Raw genomic sequence first — 12,806 nt, 5'->3', positions numbered from 1 at the left:
TGTCTCTGCTCATGTACGGGCCCCTGCTCTGACACGTCTTTCCACTTTCTAGGCGTATTTGCTCTCTTCTACGTCAGTAACCAGTTTCGGACTTTCCCCTTCTCCATCAAGGACCAGTGCATAATTTTCTACAGCGGCGTCCGAGGGGCTGGAAGTTTTTCACTTGCGTTTTTGCTTCCTCTGGCTCTTTTTCCAAGGAAGAAAATGTTTGTCACTGCTACTCTAGTAATTATATATTTTACCGTGTTTATTCAGGTTAGTAGATTTCTTTCATACTTAAACGAAGTAGATTCTCTCAGGAATGTGTATTAAATTTCTATAATACCAAAAAAAAAAAAAAAAAAAGACACTATCTGATTTTTAGGCCTGTACTCAATATCAAAACAAAATTCCCAAATATTTCTAGATCACGTTTGCAGCCTTCCAATCTATAAAACATTAAAATATTACCGAGTACCACGTGAACAGTAGCTACTCTACCACGCATTTCTAAAAATGAGGTTCCGGATAATACTAGATAGCATGAATTTTTATTTTAGCAGAGTTAGCTCCCACCTAACTAAAATAGTAAAGGCTATTTTAAGGAATAAAATGAAATTCCTGTTTTAAAATACAGATAATAGTACCTATTTTTATTGCGGAACCAAAAAGAATCAATTAAGAACTAAAGTGGTTAACAGCAGAACATTTATTTATACAGAAAAAGCTAGTACAAACACCCACACATAAAAATTAGAGGTCTTGATAGTTTTGCTAATAAATTTGCTGTCTATAGTGACAATCTCCACCACAACAAAACCCTTTATTTTATTTCTTTTAATGTGCTTTCGATGAAGGTTTACAGAGCAAATTAGTTTCTCATTAAACAATGAATACACATATTGTTTTGTGACATTGGTTGCCTGCCCCTCGACTTTTCAACACTCTCCCCTTCTCAACCTTGGGTTCCCCATTTCCATTCATCCAGCTTTCTGTTCCCCTCCTGCCTTCTCGTCCTTGCCCCTGGGCTGGTGTGCCCATTTAGTCTCGTATTCATGGTTGAGCTACTTGTATTATTGTTTGTTTTACGGGCCTGTGTAATATTTGGCTGATAACACCCTTTATTTTTTATTTGCAATCTAGGGAGTCACAGTTGGCCCTCTGGTCAGGTACTTGGATGTTAAAAAGACCAATAAAAAAGAATCTATCAATGAAGAGCTTCATATCCGTGTAAGTTATCATTGTTGTAATTAATAAATTAAAAAAAAAAAGTCCCCCGTTTGTCTGATGTGGGGAATAATCTAGAGCTTTGATGAGATGTGTGTTTATGTCCTAGACTTACAAACTCCTTCCTTCCCAGCTCCACCAAGAGTGACTACTAGTTTCCTATTGCTGCTGTAAGAAATGACACAAATTTGTTATCCTACAGTTCTGGAGGTCAGAAGTCCAAAATGGGGCTCATTGGGCTAGAATCAAGGTGTCACGAGGGCTGCATTCCTTTCTGGAGGCTCTAGGGGAGAATCTGTCTTCTTGCCTTTTCCAGCTGCTAGAGCCTGCCCTCATTCCTTGGCTCACGGACCCCTTCCGTCTTCAAAGCCAGCAATGGCTGCTCTAGTCTTTCTTACAACACATCACTCTGACATTGACAGTTCTGCCTCCCTCTTCCATGTTTAAGAACTCTTATGATTATGAAATGGACTCAACAGCAATGGGTTTTTATGATTACATTGGACCCACCCCAATACTCTAGGATACTCTCCCTGTCTTAAATTCACCTAATTATCAACTCTAATGCCATCTGCTCCCTTAATTCTTCTTTGCCATATAACCTAAAATATTCACAGGTTCTGGGGATTAGTATGTGGACGTATGTGGGAGGTCAGTAATTATTCTGCCTACCACAGTCTGCACTCTGGCTACCAAAGATTCATATCTGTCCCAGGTACAAAATACATTCATTCTGTCCTAACGTCATCAAAAGTCTCAACCCATTACAGCATGAACTCTAAGTCCAAAATCTCATCTAAATCTTATCAACTCAAAAGTTCCAAATCTCATCCTCTAAACCAGCTCAATTAGGCATGGGTGAGGCTCTGAGCATAATCCATCCAGCGGCAGAAGTCGTCTATAACTACAAACATGTGAAACTCAAGAAACAAGTTATCTGCTCCCAAAATACCATGGTGGGGCAGGCACAGGATAGCAGTTACAGGCATTCCCTTTCAAACAAGGGGAAGAAGAGAGGGAAAAAAGGAATGAAGGGTTCCGAGAATTTTTGAAATCCAGCTGGGCAAACCCTATTTCGTTTCAAGGCCTGGGAATAATCCTCTGTCATTCTTTGTTCACCCTTGACAATCTCAGCTCCACCCTTTAAGAAGTCATACTTCTTTTTTCACTAAAGGTAGCAAGTGTTTGCAACTGAGTAGTCTGACCAGCCTGTTACTTGCCTGCCAGAATTTTGGGGTTCTTACAGCCTTCTTTCATTTCTCTGTCCTCTCTCTATCCTTTTGGTATGGTTGGTATTGATTCTGTCAGAGTTCGTTCAGAGAAGCAGAATCAGTAGGAGATACATATGAGAGATTTATTGCAAAGAACTGGCTAACATGATTGTGAAGGCTGGTTAGGCAAGCCCAGAATCCGTAGAGAACACTCTAGGAGGGGCGGGTTAGAACCCTTGGGCATGAACTAAAGCCCTGCCCACAGGCAGGTTTCTTCTTCATGAGGGAAGCCTCAGCTATGCTCTTAAGGCCTTTCTACTGATTGAACCTGACCCACTCAGATTATCTAGGATAATCTTTACTTACTTAAAAACAATAGATTATGTACTTTAATCACATCTACAAAATACCTTCACAGCAACACTTAGATTTGTGTTTGAAAAACTTGAGACTGTAGCCCAGGCAAGTTGACACCTCAAAGGACTATCACCATGACTAGTGTTCAAAGTCACCCTAACCCGTTGCCACTGAGTCTATTTTGACTCATAGGCACCCTATAGTGACCCTATAGGACAGAGTAGAACTGCCCCATAGGGTTTCCAAGGAGCAGCCGGTGGATTGGAATGGCCAACCATTTGGTTAGCCGACTAGCTTGTAACCACTGCTCCACAAGGTTCTAAAAGCATTGTACCAATACGAGGTCCCTTGCTCTTTCTGAACTTTCAGTAGGAAAGGAGTAAGGACTACTACTGCTTTTGCGGACACAGGATAGTGGCAGTTTTTGGTGAAAACATCCCACTCTGGAAAGATGAAAATAAACTTAAGCGCGGTTTCTACTTGTTGGCTTAAGTTCACGCGACATTTGAAGGGATGCCATTCAGAGTAGAACTGTCCCACAGGGTTTCCAAGGCTGTAATCTTTATGGAAGCAGGCTGCCACATCTTCCTTCTGCTGAGCAACTGGTGGGTTTGAACCAGGGCTTCAAACCGGTTCATTCCTGTTCAAACTCCTGCTGAGAATTTACATTTCCACCCCCAGATATACTGAATCAGAATCTACAGTTTAACAAGATGCCCAGGTGATTCTTATATATAATGAATTTTGAGAATCACTGTTCTACTAGTGGTTCTCAGAATCGGTCCCTAACCATCAGCATTAGCATTGCCCGGAAACTTGTTAAAAATGCAAATTCTCAGCAGGGGTTGGAACCAGAACAAACTGATTCAAAGCCCCAGTTTGAACCACAGACCTTTTAGTTAGCAGCCCCGAGTGCTTAATCACTGCACCACCAGGGCTCCTCCCACTCTGTATAGCTCCAAGAAGTAGAAAAACAAGAACCAGTGTATGGAAGTCAGAGGAGAGAGATTTTAGCTCAATAAATGAAATAGCGTTCTAACAATCTTTTCACGCATCCAACGGTGAAATGGATGTGTTCAAGCAGTGACTGGGGACCCTTGGCAGAGCGGCCGTGCAGGAGAGTCAAGCTTTGGGGGCATGATTGGACTAGATAATTTTTAGATTTCTTCCATCCCTGAGAGTTCATGACTCTAATGCTGGAGACACTGATGAAGCTTCCAAAATCAGCCCTGAGTTTGAAGGCCAAAGTCACCTGAGGAAATTAAGTAATTTAAATTCCAGGAAACACAATCCAAGTTTTTTCAAAGTCGTTTGAAAATATCAAACATACGAGGGTAGAGAGTAAGTGTTTTAAAAATACAATGCCTTAATCTGATTCTAGACTTCCATCACTGTCTTTAGCTTCTCTGATTCATCATTTCGAGAAATTAATAATATACCTAAGACAATAGAACTTGGATGTTTCATTCCTTTCTCATTTATTTTTCTTTTTCTCAAAAAAGCTATAATTAATTATTGGTAGAAGACATAGAATCAATTAAGTATTTAAGAATTGACTTAGTATTTTACTTTGCGAAAATTCAGAATCCAACATAGACTTTAATAACTATAAACTTAAACTGTTTGGAAACTAACTCATAATTACTTTGAACAAATTTTGCTTTTTCCTGAATGTTTGTAAACTATTTTGGATAAAACAGATATAGTATTGGCTTGGATGGAGAAATATAATTATGTAGACCAAATGATTAAATCACAAACGGGGTATACAGATAAGCTTTGTTATTATTATCATAGAATATCTGTAGAATTCTATTTTTAAAAACCGGTAAATTGAATACTGGCATGTTCTTTTCTGTTGCAATGTAATTAAAAGTAGCAGTTAATTATTGGGCTTTGCATCGATGTGATTTCAGTAATGAGAAATTTCCTAGATCATTCTAGTAAAATATTATACAAAGCAAGTGCCAGGTATCCTGTTTCAATAGAAAATGATGTGCATTATCAAGAACCTTATCTATAGAGTCTCTGAATCATGAAATTAAGTTGAATTACTATGAAAGGCATTCTATAGCTGAGCTACCTGAACCGAGCGATAGGGAAGAGGACATGCTCCAGGATATTAAAGCCCCCTTTGTTTCCTGAAATGTATTCACTTGACTTCTGTGGCTTTCAGAGTTGACATTTCACCAGCAATTATTGTCTTGTGTTTGGTTTGGCAGCTGATGGATCATCTGAAAGCTGGAATTGAAGATGTGTGTGGGCAGTGGAGCCACTACCAAGTGAGAGACAAGTGAGGAAGCCAAGGATTTCATTCCCTGGGGAAGAATATTTGTGGCATGGAGGACCTCCAAGGGTTACAGTGGAGCTGGGCATAACACTAGAAAGAATCTGGAGGACCAGGATCAGGAAGATAAATGTTCTAGAAGCCATGATATATGAACAGCAGTTGGAAGTCCTGGGAATGCCTAGCCTGGGAAACAAAGAGTTGTCAGGTAGAGGAGGCCGTAGACTTGCTTCAGGTGGCTTCAGAGAGAAGAGGTAGTACATCTGATAGATGGAAATAGAAAATTCAGATTTAAGTTTAAAACACAAAAAAGGCTTCTAACGACTAGAGCAGCTCAGCCAAGAAATGAATAGTGTCTTCATTATCTGGCTTTGAGGAGGGTCTCATTGAGGATGACAAAGGCAAGAGTTTTGCAGTTACACTGCTGTTGGAGAATGTAGCTGTTAGTCGGAGTCAAGTTAGTCAGGTGGAGGATGTTGCCTCTCTAGGGACGCCCTCCCTGGTCTTCCAGCCCCAAACATGTGGATGTTGGTGACGCCAAGAGGGACCAGAACTTCAAAGAATAGCTTTTGTGAGGTGGTGGCACATAGGGGAAAACTGAGAGCTTTATGGTTGATTATTTTTATGGGGTGGAAATAAGAATCATTTTAGCAGTCCCCATTGTGCTAAAGTAGAATTTAAATGATAGGAATATACATTTATCTAGATTTTAGGTCACAAATGTTTAAGTCCACATCCTACAGTCCTCCCTATGAAAAATCATTCAGTATTTTTTCACTTAACCAAATCTGTATCTTGGGTACTTTACTAGGCACTAAGGCAGTTACTAAGACAGATATCAAGGCAGATACAAGACACACTCCTTGCCCTCAGGTCCTCACAATATAGTAGATAGGCAGCGGAGGGAAAAGAGAGAAAGAAATTGCCAAATTATTATGATCAGTATGGCAAATGATATAATGAAAGTAAATACATAGAACTATAATAATACAGAAATGCGGGGATGACTTTTGAAAATAAATGAAGAGTCCTCTAGGCAGGGTGTCCCTGGGTGGTACAAATGGTTAGCTAGCTCAGCTGCCAACCAAAAGGTGGGGGGTTCAAGTCCACCCAGAGGAGCCTCGGAAGAAAAGGCTGGCGATCTACTTCCCAAAAACCAGCCATCGAAAACCCTATGGAGCACAGTTCTCCTCTGACACACACGAGGTCGCTATGCGACGTAATTGACTCCACAGCAACTGGTTACAGGTCCTCTAGGCAAAGAAGAAGGGAAAGCATTTCAGGTAGCGGCAGCTGCATATTTGAATGTGCAGAGGCAGAGAAAAGTGTGGTTTGGGGACAGGCAGAGAGGGTGATATGGTGAGACAAGAGTTCAGAAAGACAGAGACAAGCATTTACACTGCGATGCTAAGGAGTTCTCTACGACCGTTCATGCTATAACATTTTATTCGAGCTTTAAAACTCACATCAAAAGGCTTTTGCGTAGGGGAGTGACTTGACTTGGCTTTTGGAAAGAAAACTGCCGCAGTAATATAGAGGATGGATTAGAAAGAGATATTAGTGGGAGGGAGACCTGTAAAAGGGGTTTTCACAGTAGATGTCAGAACTAAAAACAAAATAAAAAACTACTGCTTTTTAAATATAGGGTAAACTCCACGTGTTACGCCAGCTATTTCCCAGATTATACTTTACATAATCTCCTTGACTCCCCCACAAAAAATACTAAACCCACTGCCACTGAGTCCGTTCTGACTCATAGCAACCCTAGAGGACAGAGTAGAACTGCCCCATAGAGTTTCCAAGGAGTGGCTGGTAGATTTGAACCACTAACCTTCTGGTTAGCAGCCAAACACTTAACCGCTACACCACCAGGGCTCCATAATCTCTCTGATGGTCCTGTATAATAGCTACTGTTCCCATTTTAAAGGTGAGGAAATCAATCCAAGGGGCCATTTAATCTGTTCTAAAGTGGACCCTTGATTTGAATTCAGGTCTGACTTTAAAACCTCTTTCCTTTTAAACGGACCACAGACATCTCAGACCATAAGGACCAGAAGCTAGCAGAAGGGGTCCTGAGGTGAAGGTGAGATACACATGGTGACTGACAGGCTAGGAGCTTGGGGAGCAGGCATCGAAGAAAGGGAAAATACGGGTGACTCTCGGATTTCCAGATGGGGAGCCTAGGCAGAAAAGAATGCCACAATTAAATATATAAATTATGAAAGAATGTTTAGAGATTAAGCAGTAGATTCCATTTAAGGTATTTCAAGCATATGCTCAGACAACTTTTGAGAATTTAGTCTGAAGTTCTTGTTTGTGAGTAGCTGGTAACTGAATCTGTGGGCTTGGGTGAATCACTACGAGGGCGTGAAGGGTGGAAGCTGAGAACAGGACTCTGAGAAGCTCTTTCACCGAGGAGGCAGGTAAGAGAGAGCAAGGGCAGAGGGAGACTTGAGAAGAATTGCCCAGAGAGGCTGGAAGGGAAGCCAAGCTAGTCAGAATGTGGAGGACATGAGGAAATGAACCAGGACATCAGGAGACACAAAGTGGCAAGTAACCTAAGAGCAACAGTGACCACTGGACGTGAATACTATAAAAACCAGTTGCCATTGGGTCGGTTTTGATTCATGATGACCCCAACTGTACTCCATAGGGTTTTCAATGGCTGGGTTTTTGGAAGCAGATCACCAGCCCTTTCTTCCAAGGCAATTGGGTGGACTTGAACCTCCAAACAGCCCAACTCGTTAACCATTTGCACCTCCTGACAAACACCCATTGCTGTCAAGTTGATTCCAACTCACAGCCACCCTGTAGGACAGGGACAACCGCCCCCTAGGGTTTCCAAGCCTGTAAGCTTTACAGAAGCAGACTGCCACGTCTTTCTCTTGTAGACCGGCTGGTGGGTTTGAACCACCCGCCTTTCGGATAGCAGCCAAGTGCTTAACCACTGCACCACCAGCGCTCCTTTGCACCACCTGGGGACTCCCATTATATAGCAAGGTGAGCTCAGTAAGAGGAGTGTCAGGGAAGTGAAGGTTAGGACACTGATGACAGCGGGTTGAGGAATAAACAGGAACGATGGCATCTGACGAAGTGGAGGAGACTTAACTGATAATGAATGGGTCCAACCGCCTCGCAGACCAGGAAACCAAGCAAAAGATAATCAGCCAGCAGTCTAGAAAGAATGGTCCCCTCCAGAAAATAAAGCAGGCAGACAAACTCCTCTTTGAATGTAAAATGATTGAGAGCGTTGAAAATGCCTTCTCCAAACAAATGGCAGCCGTTGATGGCGGCCGCAGGCATGCGTGCAGCTCAGCCTCTCATGGGCTGGCCAGAGGTACACGACAATAGTCGGCACCCATCACTGTCTAGCCTATTCAGAGTCTCTGTCATTTAGACTGTCGGGACATATGTAGGGTGTTTTCTTTTCGTCTTCTTCCTTAATTGGCAGGATTCAAAATGATCTGCAGCATAATGGGGCAAAGCCACAGTAACTGCCGGGCCATTTAACTTATTGGGCTCTAGTTGAATAGGCCAGTATTACTGTAAGTGCAGCTGCCGCTGTTAGGAGCTGTTAGAATGTAACGCTTGTTCAAAAGCCTCAACCACCCTCGTTTCTTCTCTTACAATCGAAGCTGCGCTGAGCTGTGGGTCCCCCGCTCCCCACTTTCTGCCCTGATTGCTGCTTGTCCCTTTCTTTTCTTTCATTGATTTTCAATGCGTGTAGGCGAGTCGGCCATTCTTTCTTTCTTTAAAAAAAAAAAAAAAGTATAAGTACTATGATTTGTTTTTCCAAAAAAAATGTGTCCAAAGGCTATGAATTCCAGGCACTGCCCTGGTATTTTTCAGAATAAAGGTAAGTAAACATTTGTTTTAAGAAAAGCACATGCTTACATAACATATACAGAGATTGAAGATTTCCAAAATGTCGCTTTTCGTTTTTAGGTTTAAGAAGTTTGATCATAGATATTTACGGAAAATCCTAATCCGAAGTAACCAGCCCAAGTCAAGCATTGTTTCTTTGTACAAGAAGCTGGAAATGAAGCAAGCTATTGAGATGGTAGAGACTGGGATGCTAAGTTCCACAAGTTTCTCGATGCCTCCCCAGTAAGTCCTCTTTGCTTTTTATCTAGACTCTCAATGTCAGAATTCCAAGGGGGTCCAACTCATTATTCCGTTTAAAGGTAATACCAGGACGGAAGAGGCAGAAATATGAGGAAGGGATCTTGAACTATGATAATCTGAGTCTCGCCATCTTGGGGCTTGGTCCATGCCCAACATGTTTCACTTTTTTTCTGAAAATTCCTCCCTAGCAAAAGTTGTCTCCTGATAGTTATATGACTTCTTTCTTGGGGACAGAGGGCAAGTGAATTGATAGAAGTACAATGTATTTTACAAGCCTTTCTCTTCCTCCTGACTAAAATCTCTCCCCTTTAGAATACCTGTGCTTTAGATTTTGCCGTGTGTGCTGTTCCATTTTTTCTGTAAAGTCTTTCTCTTCCTTTCCTGCGTGAGGAGAGGCGGGGTCAGCCTCCTGTGATGCTAACTAGGGTTTGGGGATGAGTGCTGGTAGTGAGGAGTTTCTGGATGATGCAAAGGGTTAAGTGCTGGGCTACTAACCGAAAGGTTGATGGTTCAAACTCACCTAGAGGTGCTTTGGAAGAAAAGCCTGGCTATGTGCTTCTGAAAGATCACAGCCATGAAAACCCCGTGGAATGCGGTCTTGCTCTCAAATGCATGGAATCACCGTGTTTTGTTTTTGGTAGCAGTGAGGGGTGTGGTATTTGGTGGACTGTTTAAAGAGGAAGCTGTGTTTGTAATTTTGGCTAAAGCAAAGGTCTGTGTGAGATTGTGAGACTTGACTTGAGTCTATGTGAGGCCATCTTGGAATATAAGCAGGGAGGCTGCTGGCTTCCTGGGGAAGGGGGGATCCTAGGGAGTTGGGGTGGAGGTAGGGGCATAGGAAGGGAAGATGCCAGTATATGAATCCATCATTACACAGTGGCTCACATCTGGGAGCATCTGGAGGCTAATTGTCCCCAGAGCTGATTAGGTATCTCTTAAAGTTACTTTACCTCTCCCAGGGTACTTGGTCTGACATTTAACAAAAGCCTCTTCAAAGTCACTAGAATTAGCTTACCTCCCAAAGAGGCCCAGTTTTCTTCCAAGAAGTGGTTTATGAACTGGGGGAAGTTATCACAACATATATTCAGGAGAAGGAACACCACCCCCCACCATCCTGTCATCTTCAGCAGGTAAAAACATTGGGTCATGAGCTTCATTAGGCCCCCACATTTAGAGAACAAGTTGAGAGAAGATCTACGAATAGGTAGCAATGAAATTGACACTGAAGTCTGAGTGTTATTTCTGAGCTGACACCTTCATCCCGCACCTGTTAAAGAAGCAGAAACACCCTCGCCTTTCTTACACGGCCTGGGAAAAATCTAAACATCTGAACTAGGTTCCCTGAGGGGATCTCGATAGAAATAGAACACTTCCTGCCTTCTTTCTCAGTGAGGTGGTTTTTGTGGCTGGTTGATTGGTTTTAATGCTTCCCATTACATGATTTTAAGGAAACTTCCGATACTAAGACGGGGATGTGCTAACCAATATTTGTTGACCAAGCCGTGCTGAGCCAGATTGCAGCCCGGGACAAAAGGAAACATCAGTAATACTGATCCTGTCTTTATTTAAATTTTTGATATTTTTACTCATTGTGGATTTTTGCATTAATCTTTATTTTAGAAAGTATTGTGGTAAAACATTACTTATCTTGATTATTGAGTTTTTTGGCACCCCTTACGTTTTATACCTAAGGCGAGTGCCTCACTTGCCTTACCTTAGACCCAGCACTTCTTACTGGGCCCCGGTTATGTGTCAAGCGCTGTGGAAGAAGGCACAGTCCCTGTGGTCATGGAGATCATGTTCTAGCAGGGTCACAGTCATTATTAAAAAGTCACCCGAACATATAATCATACAGAAACAGGTAGCTAGCACGTGTATGATGTAAGAGGTGAACATCATCTACTCCCCAGCATTTCAGCTGCTCACCGAGGGATGCCTTGCAGCTACCTGGATGCTGTGAAGGAGGCTGGACAGTTTCTGACAGTTTAGAGCATTAGGCACTTCCCAGCTGGGATTTCTTACTAGCTATGTGAACTCTTGGTGTAGGTATGTAGGGGTGCTTATCTCAAATGAGAATCAGTCTATCATGTGGTAAAACATATTATGAATCTCAGCACTGTATGGCATAAGTCACGAGCAATTGCTCCAGCTTCTAACCTCAAGGCAGTATTTTAAACCAGCTTTATTTGGAAGGGACCCCTCTGCTTAGTCAATTATTTTTCAGACATTGATTCAAGGTTAGTAACAGAGCCTTGTAGGTAAGTCTTTTCTTCCTCCTTTCGCCAAAACCAGTGAGTTAACTGAGGTGGGAAAGGGGATTTTTAAAAGCTGATGTTTAATATAAGTTTAGTATTTAAATTGCATTTATTTGATCTCATCAGAAATCTGTAGGACGTCTAGCAAAAAGGAATTCCTCTCCTAAGATCAAAGCAGCTCATGTTTTGAACAGCAAACTTTCATACAATAAGAGGAAATAGAAATTTGTACTCAGCTCGCTTTTTATTATTGTGTATGAGATGACAACAGCAAAATGCACATTAATTTTTTTTTTCTTCAGAACTTTGAGTAATTGTTTTTCAAGAGGTTTGAATTTCCGAAAGCCTGTATCCTTTGGGTGAGTCCTACCATCCAAAGTTGTATATAGCACAGGGAGGATGATGTTGAGTCTATGAAATTCCATTTCTTTTACAAACATTATCTTACTTGACCCTCAAAATAACCCTAAGAAATAGGTGGAGTATGTATTTTGATTATTACTTGAAATATGAGGGACTGTGTCTTACCAACCAGTGGTAAACCTTTAGAAGTATCAGACAATAGAGATTCAAACTGATTAAAGGTGTTTGCTGCTGCAAATGTTGTATGATCTCATTTATATGAAATATTCAGAATAGGCATAGAACCAAAATATTCAAATGCATAGAACCAAAATATTCAAATGCATAGAACCAAAATATTCAAATGCATAGAACCAAAACATTCAAATGCATAGAACCAAAATTTATTGGTGGTTCCCTGGGGTTAGGGGTAGGATGAAACGGGAATTACTACTGAAGCGTACTGGATTTCTCTCTGGGGTGATGGAAAACCTTTGGAAACGGTCAGGGGTGATGGTAGTGTGACCTGGTGAAAGTAACTGATGTCACTGAATTGTACACTGAAAAATAGTTAAAATGGCAAACTTTCTGTTAAATGTAGTTTGCCACAATAAAATTAAAAAGTGTTAATGCTTAAACATTTTGATTACTATTAAAGGGATATTAAAATGTTTATTAAAAATACACATAATGAACTGTCACTACAGAATTTCAGAATATTATATTTGAAATTTCCCAATAATTTCAACATGTCATTTATAAAATAGTGTAAAATAAGTTAATTGTCAAAAATCCATTGTCATCGAGTTGATTCCGACTCATAGGCACCCTGTAGGACAGAGCAGAACTGCCCCATGGGTTTCCAAAGAGCAGCTAATGGATTCGAACTGTCGACCTTTTGGTTAGCAGCCGAGCTCTTAACTACTGTGCCACCGGGCCCCAATTTCATTGGACATTAAGACATTTGTCATTGACCACATATTGACAGCTATTAGTTTAAATTTATGCATTCTTACACTGACG

The 12,806-nt window shown here is 41.4% G+C and overlaps 1 protein-coding gene across 1 annotated transcript in view; it reads left to right on the top strand.

Moving 5' to 3' along the window:
- The window catches only part of SLC9A4 (solute carrier family 9 member A4), a 56,941-nt gene that overhangs the window by 25,977 nt on the left and 18,158 nt on the right, over nucleotides 1–12,806 (top strand). Inside the window, exons 5-8 of the mRNA XM_012555754.1 lie at nucleotides 53–255; nucleotides 1,123–1,209; nucleotides 4,997–5,067; nucleotides 9,007–9,168. Of these exons, the coding sequence (XP_012411208.1) occupies nucleotides 53–255; nucleotides 1,123–1,209; nucleotides 4,997–5,067; nucleotides 9,007–9,168 (523 nt within the window). The remainder of the gene's footprint in view (nucleotides 1–52; nucleotides 256–1,122; nucleotides 1,210–4,996; nucleotides 5,068–9,006; nucleotides 9,169–12,806) is intronic.

Source organism: Trichechus manatus, unplaced genomic scaffold (assembly GCF_000243295.1).
Source record: "Trichechus manatus latirostris isolate Lorelei unplaced genomic scaffold, TriManLat1.0 scaffold00004, whole genome shotgun sequence".
Taxonomy (NCBI): domain Eukaryota; kingdom Metazoa; phylum Chordata; class Mammalia; order Sirenia; family Trichechidae; genus Trichechus; species Trichechus manatus.
This window is presented reverse-complemented; position numbering and strand designations above follow the sequence as displayed.